This window comes from Daphnia pulicaria, chromosome 12 (assembly GCF_021234035.1).
Source record: "Daphnia pulicaria isolate SC F1-1A chromosome 12, SC_F0-13Bv2, whole genome shotgun sequence".
NCBI lineage: Eukaryota > Metazoa > Arthropoda > Branchiopoda > Diplostraca > Daphniidae > Daphnia > Daphnia pulicaria.
Window position 1 is genome coordinate 2,056,519 of NC_060924.1, and position 25,100 is coordinate 2,081,618.

The 25,100-nt window shown below is 37.7% G+C and overlaps 4 protein-coding genes across 6 annotated transcripts in view; all 4 read left to right on the forward strand.

Annotated features, from left to right (window-relative positions):
- LOC124316236 overlaps positions 1-19,763 on the forward strand; it is a 31,481-nt gene extending 11,718 nt beyond the window's left edge. Inside the window, exons 2-4 of the mRNA XM_046782054.1 lie at positions 8,599-8,837; positions 18,144-18,738; positions 18,840-19,763. Of these exons, the coding sequence (XP_046638010.1) occupies positions 8,618-8,837; positions 18,144-18,738; positions 18,840-19,668 (1,644 nt within the window). The 5' untranslated portion in view covers positions 8,599-8,617 and the 3' untranslated portion in view covers positions 19,669-19,763. The remainder of the gene's footprint in view (positions 1-8,598; positions 8,838-18,143; positions 18,739-18,839) is intronic.
- On the forward strand, positions 12,904-17,187 carry LOC124316233. Of its 2 annotated transcripts, XM_046782050.1 has the most exons (4): positions 12,904-13,007; positions 13,074-13,104; positions 15,387-16,192; positions 16,292-17,187. In XM_046782050.1, exons 2-4 carry the CDS (start codon positions 13,093-13,095, stop codon positions 17,118-17,120), a joined length of 1,647 nt encoding a protein of 548 aa, XP_046638006.1. In that variant the 5' UTR covers positions 12,904-13,007; positions 13,074-13,092; the 3' UTR covers positions 17,121-17,187. The 2 variants fall into 2 exon arrangements, with proteins under 2 accessions (XP_046638006.1, XP_046638005.1); XM_046782049.1 differs by lacking the exons at positions 12,904-13,007; positions 13,074-13,104 and adding an exon at positions 15,165-15,285 and having other exon boundaries at positions 15,356-16,192.
- Positions 19,764-19,979: 216 nt separating the features above from the next.
- On the forward strand, positions 19,980-21,989 carry LOC124316234. The gene is made up of 3 exons (XM_046782051.1): positions 19,980-20,087; positions 20,162-21,022; positions 21,088-21,989. Exons 2-3 carry the CDS (start codon positions 20,181-20,183, stop codon positions 21,890-21,892), a joined length of 1,647 nt encoding a protein of 548 aa, XP_046638007.1. The 5' UTR covers positions 19,980-20,087; positions 20,162-20,180; the 3' UTR covers positions 21,893-21,989.
- Positions 21,990-22,996: 1,007 nt separating this feature from the next.
- On the forward strand, positions 22,997-25,045 carry LOC124316222. Of its 2 annotated transcripts, XM_046782031.1 has the most exons (4): positions 22,997-23,075; positions 23,144-24,007; positions 24,071-24,882; positions 24,987-25,045. In XM_046782031.1, the coding sequence occupies exons 1-3, from the start codon at positions 23,041-23,043 to the stop codon at positions 24,864-24,866; spliced, it is 1,695 nt and encodes a 564-aa protein (XP_046637987.1). In that variant the 5' UTR covers positions 22,997-23,040; the 3' UTR covers positions 24,867-24,882; positions 24,987-25,045. The 2 variants fall into 2 exon arrangements, with proteins under 2 accessions (XP_046637987.1, XP_046637986.1); XM_046782030.1 differs by lacking the exon at positions 24,987-25,045 and having other exon boundaries at positions 24,071-24,953.
- Positions 25,046-25,100: the final 55 nt, after the last annotated feature.

Sequence of the window (25,100 nt, forward strand, 5' to 3'; positions counted from 1 at the left end):
ATTAATTGTTCTTCGTCTGGTTTCAAAACACTTGGCCTCCCTGCCTTTTTAGCTATTGGACAATCTTCAACATTAGAAGCATAGTTCAATATCTTTAAAATTGAAAATAGTAAAAATGTCAGGGTTTTTCTTCGTAAAAACCAAAAGGAAAAGTTATGATTACCTTTCTATGAAGAGTGGTTTTTGGAATTCCAAACATACTACTGGCATTGCGAACAGATAGATTGTCTGGACAAGTTACATACGTAACAACCGCGTCTTCAACATTTTCGGTAGTGTAAGCCATTGTAAACTAATTTCAGGGAGATTCTAAGATTAATAGCCACTATTTGATATGAATTTCGTTTGTTTGTAAAATATACTGCAGACGATTTGCAGTATGTCATAAACAGCAGTGACTCTAATGTTTGAAATAATATTTTTATAGGAAAAACTTGTGATTTGATGACTTAAGTAAGGAATTTTTATTGATAAATTAATGAAAGCGATGTTTTATATTTTTGTGTTTTTACATAAGAAAAACTCGGTGACGTTAAGAAAGGAATATGTTAAGAAGTTGAAAAACAAAAACAAAAATGAAAAAACAAAGATAACATTGACTAGCAGCCTAATATGAATTTTCAACAGTAAAGATTCAAGATTATATATTATGGGACTCGAACCTTAATCCCAATATGAAATGGACATGCAAGGAGAGCATTATTCCACAGCACCACATAGAATGTTATTCTACATGAGATTCTACCTATTAAATTGCCGTAATACATTCTCCCGCTAGGGTGTCCCAATTAGCATCACGGTAACTTATGGGAGAAAAACTGAGGTTATTTTATCGAAAATATTCACTTTTATTCTTAAGATTTTATTTTTGTTTGTTAATATTCAATATTTGGATCAATATGTACGGGATTAGTCGATAATTTTAAAAAAAATTCTGGTAAAAGTAATATGGGACATAAGGAACGTTACAGTGAGAACAAGAGTCAAAATCTAAATGAAATACTGACAAAAAAATTCGAATTTTTTAACGAAACAGACTGAAACCTTATTCGCTTTGAAAGCATGATTTGAAAAAGGGAATAGATGCTAGAAATAGGAGTGACAATTTTTTTGGACCTAGCCAGAATCGAACCTAAGTCCCTGAAATTTTATTTTACAAAAAAATGCTTAAATGACATAATAAAACCATAAACCTTATACATCAATCGATTCGCCTTCAAATTCTGCTTCGATTGATGTACAGACTTTGCGAAATAACGAAAAAAAATTTTTTTGAAAATTTGTTGTCCCAATTCGCGTCTGCTGTCCCAAATTCGCATTTTTCTTCCATTTCCTGGTAATGGAATATTTCATCAAATATTCAAAATAATGACAAAATCTTTTACACTCTAGTAGAACTTTTAATTCTCTATCTTTTGATATAATTATTTAAGGGATTACTACACTTATACCCTAGATATTCCTTATGCCGTATTTTTTTGTGCTAACAGCCAACACAGAGCCCAAATTTCATGGCCGTAAGCAAAATTCTTAAATTTCAATTGACGATATCTCGTTTAATTCTAAATATTATATTACGTCCTTTTGCTTAACTGCGTATCCCCCCCTATATTTTTAATTTAATAAATTAGATTTTGCAATTAACCTCAAATTTTTTTGTATTTCACTTAAAGAAAAAATCGTCGATTTGTGTCCCAATTCGCGTTTTCGCCGGCCGTGTCCCAGTTCGCTGTTTTACCCTATTGAGGAACCTGTGGTTCATTTATCATTCGCTAAGCATGGCCACTTTGGGTTTAAAGTTGAAGATATTTATTGCGAGCTCGGTGAAGACAATCAATGGATGAAAATGGAATCGAAATATTGTCAGAATAATGCGGAACTCCTTCACATTTCAGTTAAATCGCCATCGAGTTTTTATACTGATTATGAACTAACAGCAAACTTTGACATCAAAACGGTCTGCGTGATTGGTAATTATCATTACGAGTTGATGGACGAACATTGGTGGAGGGATTTATGGGCTGCCGCAACAAACCAGAAGTTGACGGATGTCGAAATCTTCGTCGGAACTGTTAAAGTGATGGAAGTTCACCGGATTATTCTATGCGCCCGGAGTCCTGTCCTCAATGCATCTTTAAGCAAGATCAGCAACACGGGGAAATCTATCGTCATATTTGGGCCGGAATTTGAAGTCGAGATTGTCAAGACTTTCTTAAATTTCCTTTACAACGGATTTTTAAACACTATTGACGGCGGCCATCAACTTGGTAAATTGGCCACAATGTACCAAGTTGAGACTTTGAAAAATGTGTGTCAGTTACTTAATTCCAGTCCACCGGATGCAGAAAATCTGACCGACTACATTATACAACTATAATTGTCTGATAACTTGTGTTTTTTGGAATATTCAACATTTGTTGTTATCTTCGTCGTTTAAAAATACAAAAATTCATGCAAATATTTGCAATTTTTTATATTTTTACTTTTTCCTCTTTTGTTTTATAATTTAAGTTTTTTTTTAAATTTAAATTTTGTTTTAGAAGAAAAGGATGGGAGATCATTTGTCTGGACATGCCAAGGTCTCACCCCATTCCTTTTGATTTCTTAACCTCTTATCTCGCACTTGTTCTACCGTGCAACATTCTGTTTGAGATTTTTGTTAATTTATAGCGAGTTATGCGAATTTTCTTCTCAAAAATTGAAAACGGGATTAACAATGTAGGTTTCTATACTTTCATTAGTTTCACGAAATAAGCCATCAAGACGTGTGGTACCCCGAAGATGTCGAGTGGATTCTGGAGAATGTTGATGAACAAACAAAAATTGCATCAAAAAAGATTCTATTTCGAGGCGAAAGAGTATTCCACTCGGTGTGGGTTTGAAGAATCCCGCCGAAGATCCCATTTTGTTTTTATTAGCAATTAACCTCATCAAAATTTAAATGGAAGTAGAAGTGGAAAATTATGCTGTCCTTATTTTTGGTTATTTTTGTATCTTTTGTTTCAATTTAGTTTGTTTTAGGCGGGGAAGGAGTAGGCAACCTGAAACAAGGCAACTGAAAATGCCAATTTCTCACGTAGCTTTTTGTCGCCTTTGTCCCCACCCCCCTTAAATTTCTTGCAAACTCCTCCTCTCGTTTAGCCTAATGGTTCTAGAAAAATTTGTTCAGTATACTGTTGAACAGCAACCTGTCGAGTCTGATAGATTTTACAGTATACTATAATTTTGCTTTTCAGTTGTTTTTTTTGTTATTCAACTCTTAATTTTGGGTAAGTCGACCGAATATTTTCTTAATAATTAAATCAATTAGACTTAACAATGCTGTATTTTATATTGTCACCAGTTTTGTTAATTGCGTCATCATGACGTCGAAGGCGAAGATGATTGTGCCGTACGAATGGATCCTGGAGAATGTCGGGCAAGAACCAATGACGATCGCGTCGAAAATGATTCTGTTTCGTGGTCAAAGAGTTTTCCGTGTGGGTTTGAAGAACCACGTAAAATCACCCGTTTTAGTTTTGTTGGCTGTTGATCTCAGAAAAATGGGAATGACAGTGAAAGACGTAAAATATGGATTTCAAGGTAGTGGCATTGGCCCAGCAACGATGAAGGAAATGATAAAAGAGGATCTGGGCGATGAAGGAAGTCTGCAATTATTCACCGTTACACTTAACGACAAGATTGTTAGAAACTGCACGTTTTCGTTTCGAATTTGCATTGAAGAAACTGATCCCGGCTATTCCTATCAACTGTGCGATCGTCTGGCCAAGGATCAATTGTGGGCTACTCTAAAAAATCGAAAACATCTAGTGGACGTTGAATTTTTGGTACAAGACAAAACATTTCCTGCACACAAAACCATTCTTGCTGCCCGCAGTCCCGTGTTTGCAGACAAATTTGAGAAGAAAAAACCGGGAAAAGACGGTCTTCATCACATCCGAATTGATGGCGTGGAACCTTCCACTATGGAGAATTTTCTTCACTTCATCTACACGGGAGAACCGATAGGAACATTTGCAGATGAAGAATTGCTTAAATTAGCTGATCACTATCAACTTACTACTCTTTCTAGTTTGTGCCAACTCGCAGCGAAGAAAGTTAACGCCTTGCAAATAACGAACATCATGAAACATTTAAACAGCAATGCCGATGAGGAAATGTCTTCTTCCAAAATCACGTAATATTTTGTTTTCATCTGGTTATCCCAGATTTAGTTAGAACATTATTCGTTTTGAAGCTTATTTTATTTGTTTAATAATTCCCAAACATAGGCCGGAGAAAGATACAGAAATATTGTTCGATCGAACGTCGCCTTCATTTCGATGCACTTCGGAATTTGATGAAATTGGAAAATCCAAATGTGTGATGCAATATCAAGATGAAGACCTTTTTATTGCTTACTTGAATGGAGAAAAACTGTTAGATACTGATTGCAATGACCACTATGTTGATAACCCTGTGATTCATTTATCATGCGTTAATCATCGCAACTTCGGGTTGACAGTTGAAGATATTTATTGCGAGTTCGATGGAGACAATGATTGGTTGAAATTGGAATCAAAATATTTTCAGAAAAACGCGGAACTCCTTCACGTAGCAGCAGAATCGCCATCGAATTTTTATGTCGATCCTTTCGTAATAGTTAACTTCGAAATCAAAACGGTCAGCACGATCGGAAACTATAACTACGAGATGATGGACGACAAATGGACGACAGATTTATGGCTGGCAGCAACGGACCAAAACTTGACGGATGTCGAAATATTTATAGGAACTGTTAAAGTGATGGAAGCTCATCGGGTTATTCTATGCGCTCGTAGTCCTGTCCTGAATTCTTCTTTGAACAAGATCAGCAAAACAGCAGAGAAATCTATCGTTGTATTCGGGGCGGAATTTGATGTTGGGATTGTCAAGCTCTTCCTGAATTTCCTTTACAACGGATTTTTAAACACGTCTGACGGCGTCCATCAACTTGGTAAATTGGCGACAATGTATGAAGTAGAAACTTTGAAAAATGTGTGTCAAGTGTTAAATGCCAACCCACCGGATCCAAAAGATCTGACCGACTATCTTCTACAACTATAATGCCTGGTTGATTTACCATAATTGTGTTTTTGGAATATTCAACATTTGTAATCTGTGTCGTTTAAATACAGAAATTCATTCAAATTTTTTCATACATTCTATTTTTGCTTTCACCCCTTTTGTTCTATTATTTTTTGTTTTTTTATTTAAATTTTAGAAGAAAAGGCCGCCGAGCAAAGGAGGGGGTCAGAAATCTGTCTGGACATGCCAAGGTCTCACCCCCACCTCAACCACGTGTCGCTTTCGTCATCCCCCCCCCTCCTCCCCCTTTGATATCTCAACCTCTTAAATCGCTCAGACTACTGTTTACAGAATACAGAAGAATGTTAAGTTTCGTGTTACCATCTGATCAAGTCAAGTAGCTTTTTTCGCCGTGCAACAATTCTGTATTTTTGAAATTCTTGTGTTTTCTTCATTTGTGGTAAGTTATGCGAATTTTTTCTTTAAAATTTTGATTAGAATTAACAATACGGTTTCCATATTATCACCAGTTTAGTTTTGAGAAATACGTTATCATAAGGAGGCGAAGATGATTGTTATTTTGTTCTGAGTGAAACTGTGAAACTAGAGCAACGGATTTGACGAAACTAATGGAGTGTTTAAATGATGGAGTTGGAGTACGTTCTTCTTCCCTAATCATGTAACAGTTTGTATGCTTTATTTATTATTCATTTACTCATTTATATTAATTTACATATTTTTTATTTTATTTTTCTCCGTTTAGGCCGGAAAAAGACACGGAAATTCTAGATTTATAATGATCGGTTGAGTCACCGTAATTCTTTGATTTAATATTACACATTTGCTGTGCATCTATGTCGTTTAAATACAGACATTTTTGCGAAACATTGACATATTTTAGAATGTTTTCTTTTAGTTTTCTCAATTTTGTAACTTTTGTTTCAACTTTAAAGTTTTTTTTAGGTGAGGGGGAGGGTATATAGTCCTTATTCCAAAAGTATAGGTCAAGCCGATTTTTATTTGGCTCGCCCGATGTGGTTTTGCTGAAGGAAAACAACAAAAATTTTTTCGATTGGTCGAAGTGAATGCACTCCGCAACGTCCGCATGCTGACCCCTGCTGAGACCCCTGAGCCTATTGGGCAGTATGTCTAGGCTAGGCTAGTCTACAGACGAATGTTTTAGTTTCGTCCATCGGCTGGTCAAGTCAAGTAGCTCTCTTCACCGTGCAACAATTCTGTATTTTGAAGTTCTTGTGTTTTCTTGATTTGTGGTGAGTTATGCAAAATTTTCTTATAATTTTCGATTAGAATTTTCAATATGGTTTTTCATTTTGTCACCAGTTTTGGGAAATTCTTCATCATGACATCGGGGGCACAGATGATTGTGCCGTACGAGTGGATCCTGGAGAACGTCGGGGAAGAACCGATGACGATTGGATCGAAAATGATTTCGTTTCGGGGTGAGAAAGTATTCCGTGTGGGTTTAAAAAATCACGCACTGAAACCCGTTTTGTTTTTGGTGGTAATTGATCTCCACAAAATTGGAATGATGGTATTAGACGTAACGTACGAAATTCAAGGTAATTGTACTGGTCCAGCAAAGATGAAGAAAATGATGAACGAGAAAATCAGCGATGACGACGTGTATCTAGACTTATTTAAAACTATACTTGACAAGAAGATTGTTGGAAACTGCACGTTTGCGTTTCGAATTGCCATTACAGGAACTTCAGAATTCTATTCTTATCGACTGTGCGATCGTCTTGCCAAAGATCAATTATGGGCTGCTTTACAAAATCAACAAAATCTGGCAGACGTTGAATTAGTCGTGAAAGATAAAACTTTTCGTGTACACAAAGCCATTCTTGCTGCCCGTAGTCCCCTGTATGCAGACGAATTTGAGAAGAAACAACCGACGGGAAGAAATGGTCTTCATCAGATCCGAATCGATGGCGTGGAACCTTCATCTGTGGAGAAATTTCTTCACTTTATCTACACGGGAGAGCCGATAGGAACTTTGGCAGATGAAGAGTTGCAGGAATTAACTTATGAGTACCTCCGTCACAATTATGTCTTTACACTGGCTGTCATGTGTTTTAATGCTCTGAGTGAAACTAGAGCAACGGATTTGACGAAACTCATGGAGTGTTTAAATGATGGAGTCGGAGTACTTTCTTCTTCCCTAATCATGTAACAGTTTGCTTGTTTTATTTATTATTGATTTACTTAATTATATTAATGTACATGTTTTTTTTTATTTTTCTCCGTTTAGGCCGGAAAAAGACACGGAAATATCCTTTGATCGGACACATACTTTTCGATGCACTTTGCGTGTTGATAGGAAACAGTATGACTTATACGAATCTCAAAAGGGAAGACCATCAAAATGTATAATGAAATATCAAGATGAAGAATTTTTTTTCGCTTACATCACTGCTGGGCATTTCGATAAAGACCGTATCACTAAACCTGTGATTCATGTTACATGCGCCAAGCATAAAAGATTCGGCTTGAAAGTTGAAGATATTTATTGCAACCTAAAGGGACAGAATCAGTGGTTCAAAATGGAAGCGAAGAAATCAAAAGAAAACGCAGAAATACTTCAACATTTCACCGTCCAATTTGAAACCTTGGATTTTAATTATCAACGTGACATTTGCATTACCTTCGACATCAAAACGATCAGCACGATTGGTAATTATCATTACGAGTTGATGGACCAAAATTGGTGGATGGATTTATGGGCTGCCGCGAAAAACAAGAACTTGACGGATGTCGAAATATTTGCCGGAACAGTTAAGGTGATGGAAGCTCATCGAGTTATTTTATGCGCTCGGAGCCCTGTCCTGAATTCTTCTCTAATCAGCAACACAGAGAAATCGATCGTCACATTTGGAGCTGAATTCGATTTCTATACTGTGAAGTATTTCTTAAAATTCCTTTACACCGGTTGTTTAAATTTCTGTCCCAAAGTTAAGCAGATGAGTCAATTGGCCGCGATGTACGAAGTGGAGACGTTGAAAAATATTTGTCAGGTACTCAGTGCCAACCCACCGGATGCAGAAGAAGTGACCAACTATCTCCTAGAGCTGTAATGGCCGGTTGAGTCACCGTAATTAATTGAATATTCCACATTTGTTGTGTATCCATGTCTTTTAAATACAGAAATTTTTGGAAAACATTTGAATATTTTACAATTTTTTCTTTCAGTTTTTGTTTCCTCAATTTTGTAACTTTTGTTTCAACAGTTTCAACTTTTTAAAGTTTGTTTTAGGTGGGGGGGAGGTAGTCTGAATCTCAAGGTCTCACGAGGCTTTATGTCGCCTTTGTCAACCCATCTTTATTTCTTAACCCCTCCTCTCACTTAGCCTGCTCGATGTGCAAGTTCTAGAATAATTTCTATCAGTTTCCTGTTGAACAGCAGCTAGTCGAGTGGAATTTCACCGTACTTGAAAATTGTGTTATTCAACTATTAATTTTTGGTGAGTCGACAAAATAATTTCTTAATAATTTCAATTAGAATTAACAATACGGTTTCCATATTATCACCAGTTTTGTTGATTACGTCATCATGACATGGAAAGCAATGATGATTGTGCCGTACGAGTGGATTCTGGAGAATGTCGAGGAAGAACCGATGACGATTGCGTCGAAAATGATTTCGTTTCGTGGAGAAAAAGTTTTCCGTGTGGGTTTGAAGAACTACTCGGTGGATCCCGTTTTATTTTTGGTGGCAATTGATCTCAGAAAAATGGGAATGAAAGTGAAAGACGTAAAATATGGATTGCAAGGTAGTGGCATTGGCCCAGAAAAGATGACGTGTATTTATGAAAAGGATATCGGCGATGAGGGAAGTCTGCAGTTATTCACCATTGATCTTGCAGAAAAGTTTTTAGGAAACTTCACGTTATCGTTTCGAATTTGCATCGAAGGAACTGATCCCGGATATTCCTATCAACTGAGCGATCGTCTTGCCAAGGATCAATTGTGGGCAGCTCTGAAAAATCAACAAAATCTGGCGGACGTTGAATTTATCGTGAAAAACAAAACATTTCCCGTTCATAAAGCCATTCTTGCTGCCCGCAGTCCCGTGTTTGCAGACGAATTCGAGAAGAAACAACCGGGAAAAGGCGGTCCTCTTCAGATCCGGTTCGATGACGTGGAACCTTCAACTTTTGTCAATTTTCTTCATTTTATCTACACTGGCGAGCCGAAAGGAACATTGGAAGATGAAGATTTACTCAAGTTAGCTGAATACTATCGACTTGCAACTCTGGCTAGTTTATGCAAATTCGCTCTGCAAAAAGTTAACGCATTTCAAATAACAAACATCATGAAAAATTTAAACAGCAATACCGAAGAGGAAACGTCTTCTTCTAAAATCACGTAATATTTTGTTGACGTCTAGTAAGAACTTTATTTTTAGTCGTTATAAAGCTAATTTATATTTGTTTTTAATTATTCCCAAACAAAACATAGGCCGGAGAAAGATACGGAAATATTTTATGATGGGACGTCACCTTCATTTCGATGTTACTCGAAATTAGATGAAAATGGGAAATCCACATGTGTGATGAAATATCAAAATGAAGACATTTTTATTGCCTACTTCACTGGAGAATACGAGTTTGCTAAGGATCGCCGGTATGTTAGGCAACCTGTGATTCATTTATCATGCGTTAAGCATCGCATCTTCGGATTGAAAGTTGAGGATGTCTATTGCGATGTTTTCGACGAGGATGAAGAAACTGATGGGTTGAAAATGGAATCGAAACATTTTCAGAAAAACGCAGAACTCCTTCACGTAGCAGCAGAATCGCCATTTAATTTTTATGTCAATCCTTTCCTCACAGTCAACTTTGATATCAAAATGATCAGTACAATCGGTAATTATTATTACGAGATGATGGACGACAAATGGACGACAGATTTATGGCTGGCAGCAACAAATCAAAAGTTGACGGATGTCGAAATTTTGGTCGGGACTGTTAAAGTGATGGAAGCTCATCGAGTTATTTTATGCGCTCGTAGCCCAATCCTGAATGCTTCTTTGAACAAGATCAGTAACACAGGTAAATCCATCGTTACATTCGGGCCGGAATTCAATGTCGAGATTGTCAAGATTTTCCTAAATTTCCTTTACACCGGATTTTTAATGACGGGGGCCAGTGGTAAGCAGCTCAGCAAATTGGCCACAATGTATGAAGTGGAGACTTTAAAAAATGTGTGTCAAGTATTTAATGCTAACCCACCAGATGCAGAACATGTTACCGACTATCTTCTACAACTATAATCGCTGGTTGATTTACGTTAATTGTTTTTTGGTAATATTCAACTTTTGTAATATGTCGTTTGAATACAGAAATTTTGGCAAACAGTTGCATATTTAGTAATATTTATTTCCTCGTTTAGTTGAAGGTAATTGTTATTTCTTTATTTTTAATTTCAAGTTTGTTTTTAGAAGAAAAGGATGGGTAGAGATAATCTGTCTGGGCATGCCAAGGTCTCACCCCAACAACGTGTTGCTTTCGTCACCCCCCCCCCTTTTTTTTCTTAACCCCTCCTCTCAACTGGTTCTAGCTGGTTGGTGTTGCATGCTGTTGCTGGTCTGGAAAAATTGGTTTCAGTCTCCAGTTGTCCATCAACTAGTCGAGTCTTTTATTTCACTTCACGCTTTAAATTTTGTTATTTAACTCTTAGTTTTGGGTGAGTCGATCAAATACTTAATTAATTATTCAATTAGAACTAAAAATACGATTTTCCATTTTGACGCCAGTTTTGTTAATTACGTCATCATGCCATCGGATGCAGAGATGATTGTGCCGTACGAGTGGATACTGGAGAATGTCGGGGAAGAACCAATGACGATTGCGTCGAAAATGATTTCGTATCGTGGTGAAAAAGTTTTCCGTGTGGGCTTGAAGAATCACGCACTGAATCCCGTTTTGTTTCTTGTGGCAATTGATCTTAGAAAAATGGGATTAAAAGCGAAAGACGTAAAATACGGAATTCAGAGTAGTGGAATTGGTCCAGCGAAGATGGCGCAAATGATAAAGGAAGACATCGGCAATGAAGAAAGTTTGCAGCTATTCACCGTTACACTTAAAGAAAAGGTCGTTGGAAGTTGCACGTTTGTGTTTCGAATTTGCATCGGAGCAACTGATTCCCACTATTCTTATCAACTGTCTGATCGTCTGGCCAAAGATCAATTATGGGCTACTGTAACAAATCAACAAAATCTGGCGGACGTTGAATTAATCGTGAAAGACAAGATATTTCCTGCTCATAAATCAATTCTTGCTGCCCGCAGTCCCGTGTTTGCAGACGAATTCGAGAGGATTCAACCAGACGTTCCTCAACAGATCCGATTCGATGGCGTGGAACCTTCAACTGCCGAGAAATTTCTTCATTTCATCTACACGGGCGAGCCTAAAGGAACATTAGAAGATGGAGTATTACTCATGTTAGCTAATCACTATCAACTTACAACCCTGGTAAATTTGTGCCATGATGCTCTGAAGAAAATGGACCCCATCGAAATGGCGAACATCATGATACGTTTAAATAACGACGACGAAGAAATGTCTTCTTCCATAATCACGTAATATTTTGTTTTTCGGGTCATCTTTATTAATCATAATAATTGTCATATCCAATTAAATTAAAACTTATTTGATTCATTACGAAGCTTATTTTAATTTGTTTTATTATTCCCTTATACAGGCCGGAGGTAGAAACGGAAATATTCTTTGATCGGACGACGCCTACCTTCCGATGCTGTTTGGAATTTAAAAAATACGAAACAGAACGATCAAAATGTGTGATGCAATATCAAAATGAAGACCTTTTTATTGCTTATTTCACTGGGGAAAGAGATGTAGACACCGATAGACGACATCGACCCTTTGTAATTGAACCTGTGATTCATTTATCATGCGTTAATCATCGCAACTTCGGGCTGAAAGTTGAGGATGTTTATTGTAACATTTTCGACGAGGATGAAGACAATAATTGGTTGAAAATGGAATCAAAGCATTTTCAGAGAAACACAGAACTCCTTCACGTGGCAGCAAAGTCAGAATCAAATTTTTATATCAATCCTTTAATGGTTGACTTTGACATCAAAACGGTCAGCACGATCGGTAATTATTACTACGAGATGATGGACAAACATTGGTTAACGGATTTATGGACTGCCTCAACCATCCAAAAGTTGACGGATGTCGAAATATTTGTCGGGACTGTTAAAATGATGGAAGCTCATCGGATTATTCTATGCGCCCGGAGTCCTGTCCTGAATATCGTGTTGAACAAGATCAACAACACTGAGAAATCTATCGTCACATTCGGGGCAGAATTTGAAGTCGAGATTGTCGAGAATTTTCTTAATTTCCTTTACACTGGCCGTTTAGAGTCGAGTGCCAGCGTCCATCAACTTAGTCAATTGGCCACAATGTACCAAGTGGAAACTTTGAAAAATATTTGTCAGGTACTCAGTGCTGAACCCCCGGATTCCGAAAATGTAACCGACTATCTTCTACAACTGTAATTGCTGGTTGATTTACCTTAATTGTGTTTTTGAAATATTCAACATTTGTAATCTTTGTCGTTTAAATACAGAAAGTTATGCAAACAGTTGCATATTTTTAAATGTATAGTTTTTCATTTGTTTTTATTTCAAGTTAGGTTTAGAAGAAAAGGATGGGAAGAGTGTAGAGATAATCTGTCTGGACATGCCAAGGTCACTCCCAACCCAACAACGTGTTGCTTTCGTCACCCTAACCCCCCTTTTCCTTAACCCCTCCTCTTAGCCTGCTGGTGCTTCACTGCTGCTGGAGTGCTGGTTGCCTGGTTCTAGAAAAATTGGTCTCAGTTTCCAGTTGACCATCAACTAGTCGAGTCTGTTATTTCACCTTCACCGTAGCCTACTTGCAATTTTGTTACTTAACTCTTAATTTTGGGTGAGTCAACTACTTAATTATTTATTTAATAACAACTAAAAATATGGTTTTTCATTTTGTCACCAGTTTTGTTAATTACGTCATCATGACGTGGAAGGCGAAGATGATTTTGCCATACGAGTGGATCCTTGAAAATGTTGGGCAAGAACCAATGACGATCGCGTCGAAAATGATTTTATTTCGTGGCGAAAAAGTATTTCGTGTGGGTTTGAAGAATCTCACAGATATGCCCATTTTATTTCTTGTAGCAATTGATCTCAGAAAAATGGGAATGAAAGTGGAAGACGTAAAATTTGGAATGCAAGGCAGTGGACTCAGCCCAGCAAGGATGGAGGAAATGACGAAAGAAGATTTGGATGATGAAGGAAGTCTGCAGCTATTCACCGTTACCCTTCACGAAAAGATCGTTGGAAACCACAAAATTATGTTTCGAATTTGCATCGGAGATACTGATTCCGGCTATTGCTATCAACTGAGCGATCGTCTTGCTAAAGATCAATTATGGGCTGCTTTAAGAAGTCAACAAAATCTGGCAGACGTTGAATTAGTCGTGAAAGATAAAACTTTTCGTGCACACAAAGCCATTCTTGTAGCCCGCAGTCCCGTGTTTGCAGCCGAATTTGAAAGGATTCAACTAGACGTTCCTCAACAAATCCGAATCGATGGCGTGGAAAATTCAACTGCCGAGAAATTTCTTCATTTCATCTACACTGGAGAGCCGATGGGAACACTGGAAGATGAAGTATTGCTCAAGTTAGCTGATCACTATCAACTTGCAACTCTGGCTGATTTGTGCCGTGATGCTCTGAAGACTATTGACGCCTTACAAATAGCGAGTATCTTGAAACGTTTAAATGACAACGACGAACAAATGCCATCTTCCAAAATCATGTAATATTTTGTGTTTTGAGTCATTTTAATTTATCATAATAATTTTCATATCCAGCTAAATTAGAACTTATTTCATTTGTGACGAAACTTATTTTTATTTGTTTAATTATTTCCAAATTCAGGCCGGAGAAAGAGACGGAAATATTCTTTGATCGGACGACGCCTACCTTCTGTTGCAGTTTGAAATTTAAAAACCATGAAAACGAACAGTCCAAATGTGTGATGCGATATCAGAATGAGAACATTTTTAGTGCTTACCTCACTGGGGAAAGAGAGTTAAATACTGATGACGATTACTTTTATGTTGATAAACCCGTGATTCATTTATCATGCGCTAAGCATCGCAATTTCGGATTTAAAGTTGAGGATGTTTATTGCGACCTGGATCAAGAAAATGATTGGTTGAAAATGGAATCGCAATATTTTCAGGAAAACGCGGAAATCCTTCACATGGCAGCAAAATCGCAATCGAATTACTGTGTCGATTTTTCCGTAAAAGTGGACTTTGACATCAAAGTCGTCAGCACAATCGGCCACTATTACTACGAGATGATGGACAAACATTGGCTGAAGGATTTATGGATGGCAGCAGTCGACAAAAAGTGGACGGATGTCGAAATCTTCGTCGGAAATGTGAAGCTAATGGAAGCTCATCGAGTTATTTTATCCGCCCGGAGTCCTGTCCTGAATGAAACTTTAAACAAGACCAGCAGCAACACAGAGAAATCAATCATTACATTTGGATCGGAATTTGAGGTCGAGATTGTCGAGCATTTTCTAAATTTCCTTTACTATGGCCGTTTACGGCGTTTAGAGCCGAGTGCCAGTGTCCATCAACTTGGTAAGTTGGCCACAATGTATCATGTGGAGACTTTGAAAAATGTGTGTCAACTTCTTAATGCCAGCCGACCGGATGCCGAAAATCTAACCGACTATCTTCTACAACTGTGATCGCCGGTTGATTTACCTTAATTATGTTATTAAGCATTCCTCACAAGCTGTGCATGTATGTCTTTTAAAATACAGAATTTCACGTTAAATATTTGTATTTTGTATTTTTTCTTTTGCCTGTTTTGTTGTATTATTTTCGTTTTTTTAAGTTTGAATTTCAAGTTAGTTTTAGAAGAAAAGGAGGGGTTTGAAATCTGTCTGGACATGCCAAGGTCTCACCACCACCCCCAACAACGTGTTGCTTTTGTCACCCCAACCCCACTTTTAGTTTCTTAACCTCTTCGCTTAGCCTTCTGGTATTCTGGCTGTATGTTAAGAATTTACAGTTTAGTTTCGTCATTTCGTGTTGACTAGCAGGTGGTCGAGTCGAGTGGAGTAGCTCTGTTAAACGTGCAGCAATTCTGTATTTGAGATTCTTGTTACTTCTTAATTTATGGTAAGTCGATCAAATAATTTTAAAAACTAATTTAATAAGAATTAACGATGCGTTCTATATTTTTCGACAGATTCGTGAATTACGTCATCATGACATCGGAGGCAATGATGATTGTGCCGTACGAGTGGAACCTGGAGAATGTCGGGGAAGAACCGATGACAATTGCGTCGAAAATGATTTCGTTTCGTGGCGAAAAAGTATTTCGTGTGGGTTTGAAGAACTACGCGGTAGATCCCGTTTTATTTTTGGTGGCAATTGATCTCAGAAAAATTGGAATGGAAGTGAAAGACGTAAAATTTGGATTGCAAGGCAGTGGACTCTGGCCAGCGAAGATGGATGACATGACAAAAGAGGAATTGGACGATGAAGGAAATATGCAACTATTCACCGCTACACTTTGCGAAAAGATCGTTGGAAACTGCAAATTTATGTTTCGAATTTGCATTGAAGGAACTGATTCCGGCTACTCCTTTCATCTGTCTGATCGTCTGGCCAAGGATCAATTGTGGGCTGCCATGAAAAATCAACAGTGTCTGCCGGACGTGGAATTTATCGTGAAAGACAAAACATTTCTTGCTCACAAATCAATCCTTGCTGCCCGCAGTCCCGTGTTTGCAGACAAATTTGAGAAGAAACAACTGGTAAAAGACGGTCCTCATCAGATCCGGATCGATGGCGTGGAACCTTCAACTGTGGAGAATTTTCTTCACTTTGTCTACACGGGAGAACCGATTGGAACATTTGCAAATGAAGAATTGCTTAAATTAGCTCATCACTATCAACTTTCAACTCTGGAGAATATGTGCCAAGATGCTGTTAGAAAAATTGACCAAGCCCTACAAATAGCGAGCATTATGAAATGTTTAAACAGCAATGCCGCTGAGGAAATGTCTTCTTCTAAAATCACGTAATAATTTGTTTTCTTCTAGTCATCCCAGTTTAGTTAGAACTATAATTTATTCGTTGTGAAACTTATTTTTATTTGTTTAATTATTCCCTAACACAGGCCGGAGCAAGAAACGGAGATATATTTTGATCGGACCACGCCTACCTTTCGATGCAGTTTGACATTCAATAAAAGGGAAACCGAACAGCCCACATGTGTGATGAAATATCAAAATTGCAACATTTGTATCGCTTACCTCACTGGGAAAAGAGTGTGGGATAACGAATGCAAAGGCTTTATCGTTGAGGAACCTTTGATTCATTTATCTTGCGTTAATCATCGCAGCTTCGGATTGAAAGTTGAGGATGTTTATTGCTACATTGTCAACGAGGATGAAGAAAATGTTTGGTTCAAAATGGAATCGAAATATTTTCAGAAAAACTTGGATCTCCTTCACCTGACAGCAAAATCGGAATCGTGTTTTAACGTTGATTTACCCGTGACGGTAGGCTTTGACATCAAAACGGTCAATACGATTGGTAATTATTATTGGGAGATGATGGACAAACATTGGTTGAAGGATTTCTGGGCTGCCGCTACACACCGAATGTTGACGGATGTTGAAATCTTTGTCGGGACTGTTAAAGTGATGGAAGTTCATCGTGTTATTTTATGTGCCCGGAGTCCTGTCCTGAATGAATCTTTGAACAAGATCAGCAACACAGCAGGGAAATCTATCGTCCCATTCGGGGCAGAATTTGATGCAGATATTGTGAAGCATTTTCTAAGATTCATTTACACTGGCTCTTTTAAAACCACTAACAACGTCCAACAACTTGGTAAATTGGCTACAATGTATGAAGTGGAGACTTTGAAAAATGTGTGTCAATTACTTGATGCCAGCCCACCGGATGCAGAAAAACTGACCGACTGTCTTCTACAATTGTAATTGATTTACTTTAATTGTGGTTTTGAAAAATTCAACATTTGTCATCTAAGTCTTAAAAATACAGAAATTCATTCAAATATTTGCATATTTTGTATTTTTGCTCTTTCCTTTTTTATTTTATTACTTTAGATACTTTAGTTTTAATTTTAAGTTTGTTTTAGAAGAAAAAAGAAGGGTAGAGATAAATTGTCTGGACATGCCAAGGTCTCACCACCACCCCGATTTAACCTCTTTTCTCGCAGTTTTTTTCACCTTGTAACATTTCTGTTTTTGAGATTCTTGTCCTTTTTTATTTATGGTGAGTTGACAGTTTATTTCTAAAAATTTCAAACCAAATTAACTATTCGGTTTTCCATACTTTCACCAGTTTCACGAAATACGTCATGGTAATTTTCGTATCTTTTGTTTGAATTTAGTTTGTTTTAGTTGGGTAAGGGATAGGCAACCCGTCTGAATGTGTCAATTTCTCGCGAAGCTTTGTGTTGCCTTTGTCACCCCTCCCCTTAATATCACCACTTATAACCCCTAGTGGTTTTTACCCCCTCCCCCCCCCCCCCCCCCCCCCCAATGGTTCTAATCTTGTAGAAACTAGAAACTAGAAACATTTGTTCAGTTTATTGTTGACCAGCAACCTGTCGAGTCTGATAGATTTCTCCGTGTACTTTAATTTTGTTTTTCAGAATTTTTGGTGTTATTCAACTCTTAATTTTGGGTGAGTCGACCGAAATATTTTCTTAATATTTTCAATTAGAGTTAACAATACGGTTTTCCATATTATCACTAGTTTTGTTGATTACGTCATCATGACGTCGGAGTCAGTGATGATTGTGCCGTACGAGTGGATTCTGGAGAATGTTGACGAAGAACCGGTAACAATGGCGTCGAAAATGATTTCGTTTCGCGGCGAGAAAGTATTTTGTGTAAGTTTGAAGAATCACGCCGTAAATCCCGTTTTGTTTTTCATGGCAATTGATCTGAACAAAATCGGAATGAAAGTGGAAGATGTACTGTTTGGAGTTCAAGGTAGTGGACTTGGCCCAGCAACGATGAAGGACATGAAAAAAGAGGACATCGGCGATGGCGGAAGTCTGCAGTTATTCACCGTTCCACTATGCAAAAAGGTTATTGGAAACTGGACGGCTGTATTTCGAATTTGCATCAAAGGAACTGATTCCCACTATTCCTATCAGCTGTGCGATCGTCTTGCAAAGTCTCAATTATGGGCTACTGCAACAAATCATCAGAATCTGGCAGACGTTGAATTTGTCGTGAAAGATAAAACATTTCCTGCACACAAATCAATCCTTGTTGCCCGCAGTCCCGTGTTTGCAGATAAATTCGAGAAGAAACAACCGGTAAACGACGGTCCTCATCAGATCCGAATCGATGGCGTGGAACCTTCCACTATGGAGAATTTTCTTCACTTCATCTACACTGGCGAGCCATATGGAAAACTGGCAGATGGAGATTTACTCAAGTTAGCTGATTACTATCAACTTACTACTCTGTCTGGACTATGCAAAGTTGCTCTGAAGAAAATGGACGCCTTCCAAATAACGAACATCATGAAAAATTTAAACAGCAATGCCGATGAGGAAATGTCTTCTTCCAAAATCACGTAATATTTTCTTTTCTTTGAGTTTTTTCCCAGATAAGTTGAACTTTATTTTTATTCGTTTTGAACTTTATTTTTATTTGTTTAATTATTCCCAAACACAGGCCGGAGAAAGATACGGAAATATTTTTTGATCGAACTTCGCCTTCATTTCGATGTTACTTAAACTTAGATGAAAACAGAAAATCTACAAGTGTGATGCAATATCAAAATGAAGACATTTGTGTTGCTTACTACATCGGAGATGGTGGAGAATACGAGTTTGCTGACGTTGGCGAACGCCGGTATGTTAAGCAACCTGTGATTCATTTATCATGCGTTAATCATCGCAACTTCGGGTTGAAAGTGGAGGATATTTATTGCAACATTTTCGACGAGGATGAAGATAATAATTGGTTGAAAATGGAACGTAAACATTTTCAGAAAAACGCAGAACTCCTTTACCTGACAGCAAAATCGCCATTGAATTTTTATGTCTATCCTTCATTAATGGTTGACTTCGACATCAAAATGACCAGCACCATCGGTAATTATTATTACGAAATTATGGACGACGGATGGTTGAAGGATATATGGCTGGCAGCAACAAACCAAATGTTGACGGATGTTGAAATATTTGTCGGAACTGTTAAGGTGATGGAAGCTCATCGAGTTATTTTATGTGCTCGGAGTCCTGTCCTGAATGCATCTTTGAACAACATTAGCAACACAAACAAATCAATCGTCACATTTGGAGCGGAATTTGATGTTGATACTGTGAAGCATTTCCTGAATTTCCTTTACACCGGATTTTTAATGACGGGTGCCAGTGGTAAGCAGATGAGTCAATTGGCCATAATGTACGAAGTGGAGACTTTAAAAAATGTGTGTCAAGTATTTAATGCCAACCCACCAGATGCAGAACATGTTGCCGGCTATCTTCTACAACTATAATCGCTGGTTGATAATTTTGATTTATCTTAAATGTGATTTTGCATTTTCAATACTTGTTACCTATGTCGTTAAAATACAGAAATTCATGCAAGTCATTTGCGTATTTTCTGTTATGTATATTTTTATTTTTAACCCTTTATTTTTATTATTATTGTTTCTTTAATTGCATTTAAATTTTTTTAGAAGAAAAGGATGGGTTAGAAATTTGTCTGGACATCCCAAGGTCTCAGCCCAACCACGTGTTGCCTTTGTCACCCCTAACCCCCCTTAAATTTTCTTAACCCCTTCTCTCGCTTGGCCACCGGTTGCTCAAAAATTTACTTTTCAGTTTCCTGTTGAACAGCGTCTGGTCGAGTCTGCAGTTCTTTTCAACGTCCAACAATTATTTTTTTGAGATTCTAGTTACTTCTTTATTTATGGTGAGTCGATCGAATAATTTTCTTAAAAATTACGATTAGAATTAACAACACGGTTTTCTATATTTTCTCGTCAGTTTTGTGCAATACGTCATCATGACATCCAAGATATTTGGTACCCCGATGATGATTGTGCCGTACGAGTGGATTCTGGAAAACGTCGAGGAAGAACCGATGACAATGGCGTCGAAAATGATTTTATTTCGTGGCGAAAAAGTTTTCCGTGTGGGTTTGAAGAACCACGCCGAGTCGGCCATTTTGTTTTTCGTGGCCATTAATCTCAGCAAAATTGGACTGAAAGTGGAAGACGTAACGTACCAAATTCAAGATGGTGGCACAACATGGCCAGTAACGATGGAGCAAATGAAAAAGGAGAATATCGGCGATGGAGGAAGTCTGCAACTATTCAAAACTCGACTTGGCAAAAAGATTGTTGGAAATTGCTCGTTTTCGTTTCGAATTGTCCTTGAAGGAGTCATCCCCTGCTGTTCGACCTATGGCTATTCCTACAAACTATGCGATCGCCTTGCCAAGGAGCAATTTTGGAATGCCATAACAAATCAAAAACATCTGGCGGACGTTGAAGTGATTGTGAAAGACAAAACATTTCCCGTTCATAAAGCCATTCTTGCTGCCCGCAGTCGAGTGTTTGCAGTCAAATTCATGAAAGAACAACCGGGAAAAGACGGTCCTCATCAGGTCCGGTTGGATGGAGTGGATCCTTCAACAGTGGCCAAGTTTCTGTACTACGTTTACACGGGAGAACCGATGGGAATATTGGCGGATGAAGAATTGCTCAAGTTAGCCAACAAGTACGGGCTGCTGGCTCTGTCTGGTTTATGCCAAGTTGCACTGAAGAAAATTGAACCCACGCAAATGGCAAAGCTCATGGAGAGTTTAAATGACGGAGTTGAAGAACCTTATGCTTCCAAAATTATGTAAAGTTTCGTTTCTTTTTTTAACTTTGTTTCTTTTCTTTTAATTCGTTTCATTGTCTTCATAGGCCGGAGAAAGATACGGAAATAATTGTCGATCAAACCACGCCCACTTTTAGATGCACTTTGAGTTTCACTACATCCGAAATAGGACTGCCAAAATGTGTAATGGAATATCAAAAAGAAGAATTGTTTTTCGCTTACATCACTGGTTATCTCGGTGAAAACCGTATCAACAAACCTGGAATTCATTTTACATGCGCCAACCATCCAAGATTCGGCTTGAAATTTGAAGATGTTTATTTTGTTCCGAAGAATAACCAAATTTGGTTCAAGTTGGAAGCGGTTAAAGTAAAAAACAACGCAGAATTACTTCAACACTTCACCATCCAGTTTGAGTCAATTAACTACAGCTTGTTAGAATTCATTGACTTTAACTTTGACATCAAAGTCGTCAGTACGATCAGCAACTATGACTACGAGATGATGGACGACGCTTGGTCGACAGATTTTTGGATGGCAGCAGTCAACAAAAAGTTGACAGATGTTGAAATATTTGCCGGAACTGTCAAGGTGATGGAAGCCCACCGAGTGATCCTATGCGCTCGAAGTCCTGTCCTGAATGCATCTTTGAACAAGATCATCAATACAAGCAAATCAATCATTTCATTTGGAGCAGATTTCCATGTCGATACTGTGAAGCTCTTCCTGAATTTCCTTTACACCGGATCTTTAAAGTCGACTGACAACGTCCATCAACTAAGTAAATTGGCCACAATGTACCAAGTCGAGACATTGAAAAATGTGTGTCAACTGCTTAATGCCAACCCACCGGATGCAGAAGAACTAACCAACTATCTTCTGCAGCTATAATAACCGGATTATATTTACCGTTTAAAATTCTTATTATATATTCCTCATAGTTTTGTATCTACGTTGTTTTATTTTTAATACAGGAATTTGAATTTTATTCTTTTCATTTTAGCCTTTTCATTCTAGGTTATATGCAGGATTTGGATATCAAGGCTGCGAAATAACCATTAAAGGTTAGGTTAAGAATTGTTTTGAGATCGAACTGCCATTTTCCTGAACAGTTACAGATTTTATGCTCTAGTATTTTAGGTAACCAAACTACGTCTACTTACTACACTGGCAGGTGACATGTTATCATTTTACTCTTGTTTTCATGTTTAAGTAACACGTCAAATAGTGAAGTTCAAACACCTTACATTAAGGCCAATTGTCACTTATTACACACACCCCTATACTGATTTATCAGCACCTGATAGCGTTTAAAAAAAGTATCTTTTATTGAAATTGATAAGTTTTACTCCAAGCGTAGAATGGCTAAAAGTTTTTATCTTTTGATCAGACTGGCTTATTTCTGCCCTAGATTGTAAATCCCTAATTCCCAAGCTAATTCCATAACTCTTGTTAAAAGGAAATATGAATTTATAAATTTAATAAAGGTTTATTTGCTTTTTAGTCTTACACAATCCAGCAGGTGCTTATTACTTATCACTGTATGAACTATTTATTAATGACGTTATTCTAGTTGCGCTAAGAATCGCAACTTCGGGTTGAAAGTTGAAGATATTTATTGCGACCTGGATGAAGAAAATGAATGGGTGAAAATGGAATCGGAAATATTTTAAGAAAAATGCAGAACTCCTTCACGTGGCAGCAAAATCGCAATCGAGTTTTTATGTCGATTCTCCCGTTAAATATTTGGATATTTTGTATTTTTGCAATTTTGTTTTATGATTTTGTTCCTTTTGTTTTAATTTCTATTTTGTTTTAGAAGAAAAGGAAGGGGTTAGAAATCTGTCTGGACATGCCAAGGTCTCACCCCCACCCCAACAACGTGTTGCATTCGTCACCCTAACCCCCCCTTTTAAAATTCTTAACCCCTTCTCTCACTATATTGGGTAAATTGGGTATGGGTTGCAGAAGAATTTACTGTTAGTTTCCTGTTGACCACTGGCTGGTAGAGTCTAGTTTCTTTTCAACGTGTAACATTTATGTTTTTGAGGTTCTTGTTAATTCTTATTTTATGGTGAGTCGATCTATTAATTTTATTTTTTCAATAAGAATTGACAAAGTTGTTTTCTATATTTTCACCAGTTTTGTAAAGTACGTCATCATGGCATCGGATACGATTAGTACCCCGAAAGTGATTGTGCCGTACGAGTGGATCCTGGAAAATGTCGAGGAACAAACGGCAATAACAATTGCATCGAAAATGATTCTGTTTCGAGGTGAACGAGTATTCCGTGTGGGGTTGAAGAATCACGCCAAATCACCCATTTTGTTTTTCATGGCAATTGATCTCGGCAAAATCGGGATGAAAGTGGAAGACGTAACGTACCAAATTCAAGGTAGTAGCACAGGACCTGTAATCATCAAGCTAATGACAAAGGAGAACATCGGCGATGGAGGAAGTCTGCAGCTATTTAAAACTCCACTTGACAAGAAGATTATTGGAAATTGCACGTTTTCTTTTCGAATAATCATCGAAGGAGTCATTTCCTGCTATTCAACCTATGGCTATTCCTATCGACTGTCTGATCGTCTTGCCAAGGATCAATTATGGGCTGCTCTGAAAATTCAAAGACATTTAGCGGACGTTGAATTTGTCGTGAAAGACAAGACATTTCCCGTTCACAAAGCCATTCTTGCTGCCCGCAGTCGAGTGTTTGCAGACGAATTTGAGAAGGTACAACCGGTAAAAGACGTTCCTCATCAGATCCGGATCGATGGAGTGGAACCTTCAACTGTGAAGAAGTTTCTTCACTTTGTTTACACGGGAGAGCCAATGGGAACGTTGGCAGATGAAGAATTGCTCAAGTTAGCCAACAAGTACGGGCTGCTGGCCCTGTCTGGTTTATGCCAAGTTGCACTGAAGAAAATTGAGGCCATGCAGATGGCAAAAGTCATGGACATTATAAATAACGGAGTTGAAGCACCTAATTCTTCTTCCAAAATCATGTAATGTTTCTTTTATTTATTTGGTTTCGTGTATTTTAATATATTTTTTCATTCTTTTCATAGGCCGGATAAAGATACAGAAATAATTTTTGATCGAACTACGCCCACGTTTAGATGCGCTTTGCGGTTTACTGAATCCGGAATACCTAAGTGTATAATGGAATATAAAAAAGAAGAATTGTTTTTCGCTTACATCACTGGGAATTTCGGTGAAAGCTGTATCAGTAAACCTGGGATTCATTTTACATGCGCCAAGCATCGAAAATTCGGCTTGAAAATTGAAGATATTTATTGCCAACTGAAGAATAACCGACTTATGGTGAAGTTGGAAGCGAAGAAATCAAAAGAAAACGCAAAAGTACTTTTACGCTTCAACATCTGGTATAATTCAATTTCTCTCACCTCAAAATTCATTGACTTCAACCTCGACATCAAAACAATGTGTACGATTGGCAACTATAACTACGAGATGATGGACGACGCTTGGCCGACAGATTTTTGGATGGCAGCAACAAACCAAAAGTTGACGGATGTCGAAATCTTCGTCGGGACTGTAAAAGTGATGGAAGCCCACCGAGTTATTCTATGCGCCCGGAGTCCTGTCCTGAATTTATCTTTTAGCAAAATCAGATACACAGAAAAGTCTATTGTCATAATCGAAGCAGAATTCGATGTCGAGATTGTCAAGAATTTTCTAAATTTCCTTTACACTGGATCTTTGAAAACGACTGACGGTGGCCATCAACTTGGTAAATTGGCCGCAATGTACGACGTAGAGACATTGAAAAATGTGTGTCAACTACTTAACGCCAACCCACCGGATGCCGAAGAACTGACCGACTATCTTCTGCAGCTGTAATCGCCGGATAAGTGCCGTAATTCTTTTATTTAATACTACTCTACATTTGTTTTGTATCGTCTTCGTTTTTTTAAATACAGAAGTTTGAATTTTCTTTTCATTTCAGCTTTTTTTTTGTAGGTTTGTGCAGTGTTTGGATATCAAAGTTGAGAAATAACCACAAAAAGGTGAGTTTCACAATTATTTTAGATTCATCTGCTTCTTGAACTCGTACAGATTTCACGTTCTAATATT

Bases quoted from the DNA above. Each gene is read 5' to 3' on its own strand.
- LOC124316233 (XM_046782050.1), top strand. The intron at 16,193-16,291 runs GTAATAATTTGT...TCCCTAACACAG, and splicing joins ATGTCTTCTTCTAAAATCAC to GCCGGAGCAAGAAACGGAGA.
- LOC124316234 (XM_046782051.1), top strand. From the start codon at position 20,181: ATGACATCCAAGATATTTGGTACCCCGATGATGATTGTGCCGTACGAG. The intron at 21,023-21,087 runs GTAAAGTTTCGT...TTGTCTTCATAG, and splicing joins CCTTATGCTTCCAAAATTAT to GCCGGAGAAAGATACGGAAA.
- LOC124316222 (XM_046782031.1), top strand. From the start codon at position 23,041: ATGTTTTTGAGGTTCTTGTTAATTCTTATTTTATG. The intron at 23,076-23,143 runs GTGAGTCGATCT...TATTTTCACCAG, and splicing joins TTGTTAATTCTTATTTTATG to TTTTGTAAAGTACGTCATCA. The intron at 24,008-24,070 runs GTAATGTTTCTT...TTCTTTTCATAG, and splicing joins AATTCTTCTTCCAAAATCAT to GCCGGATAAAGATACAGAAA.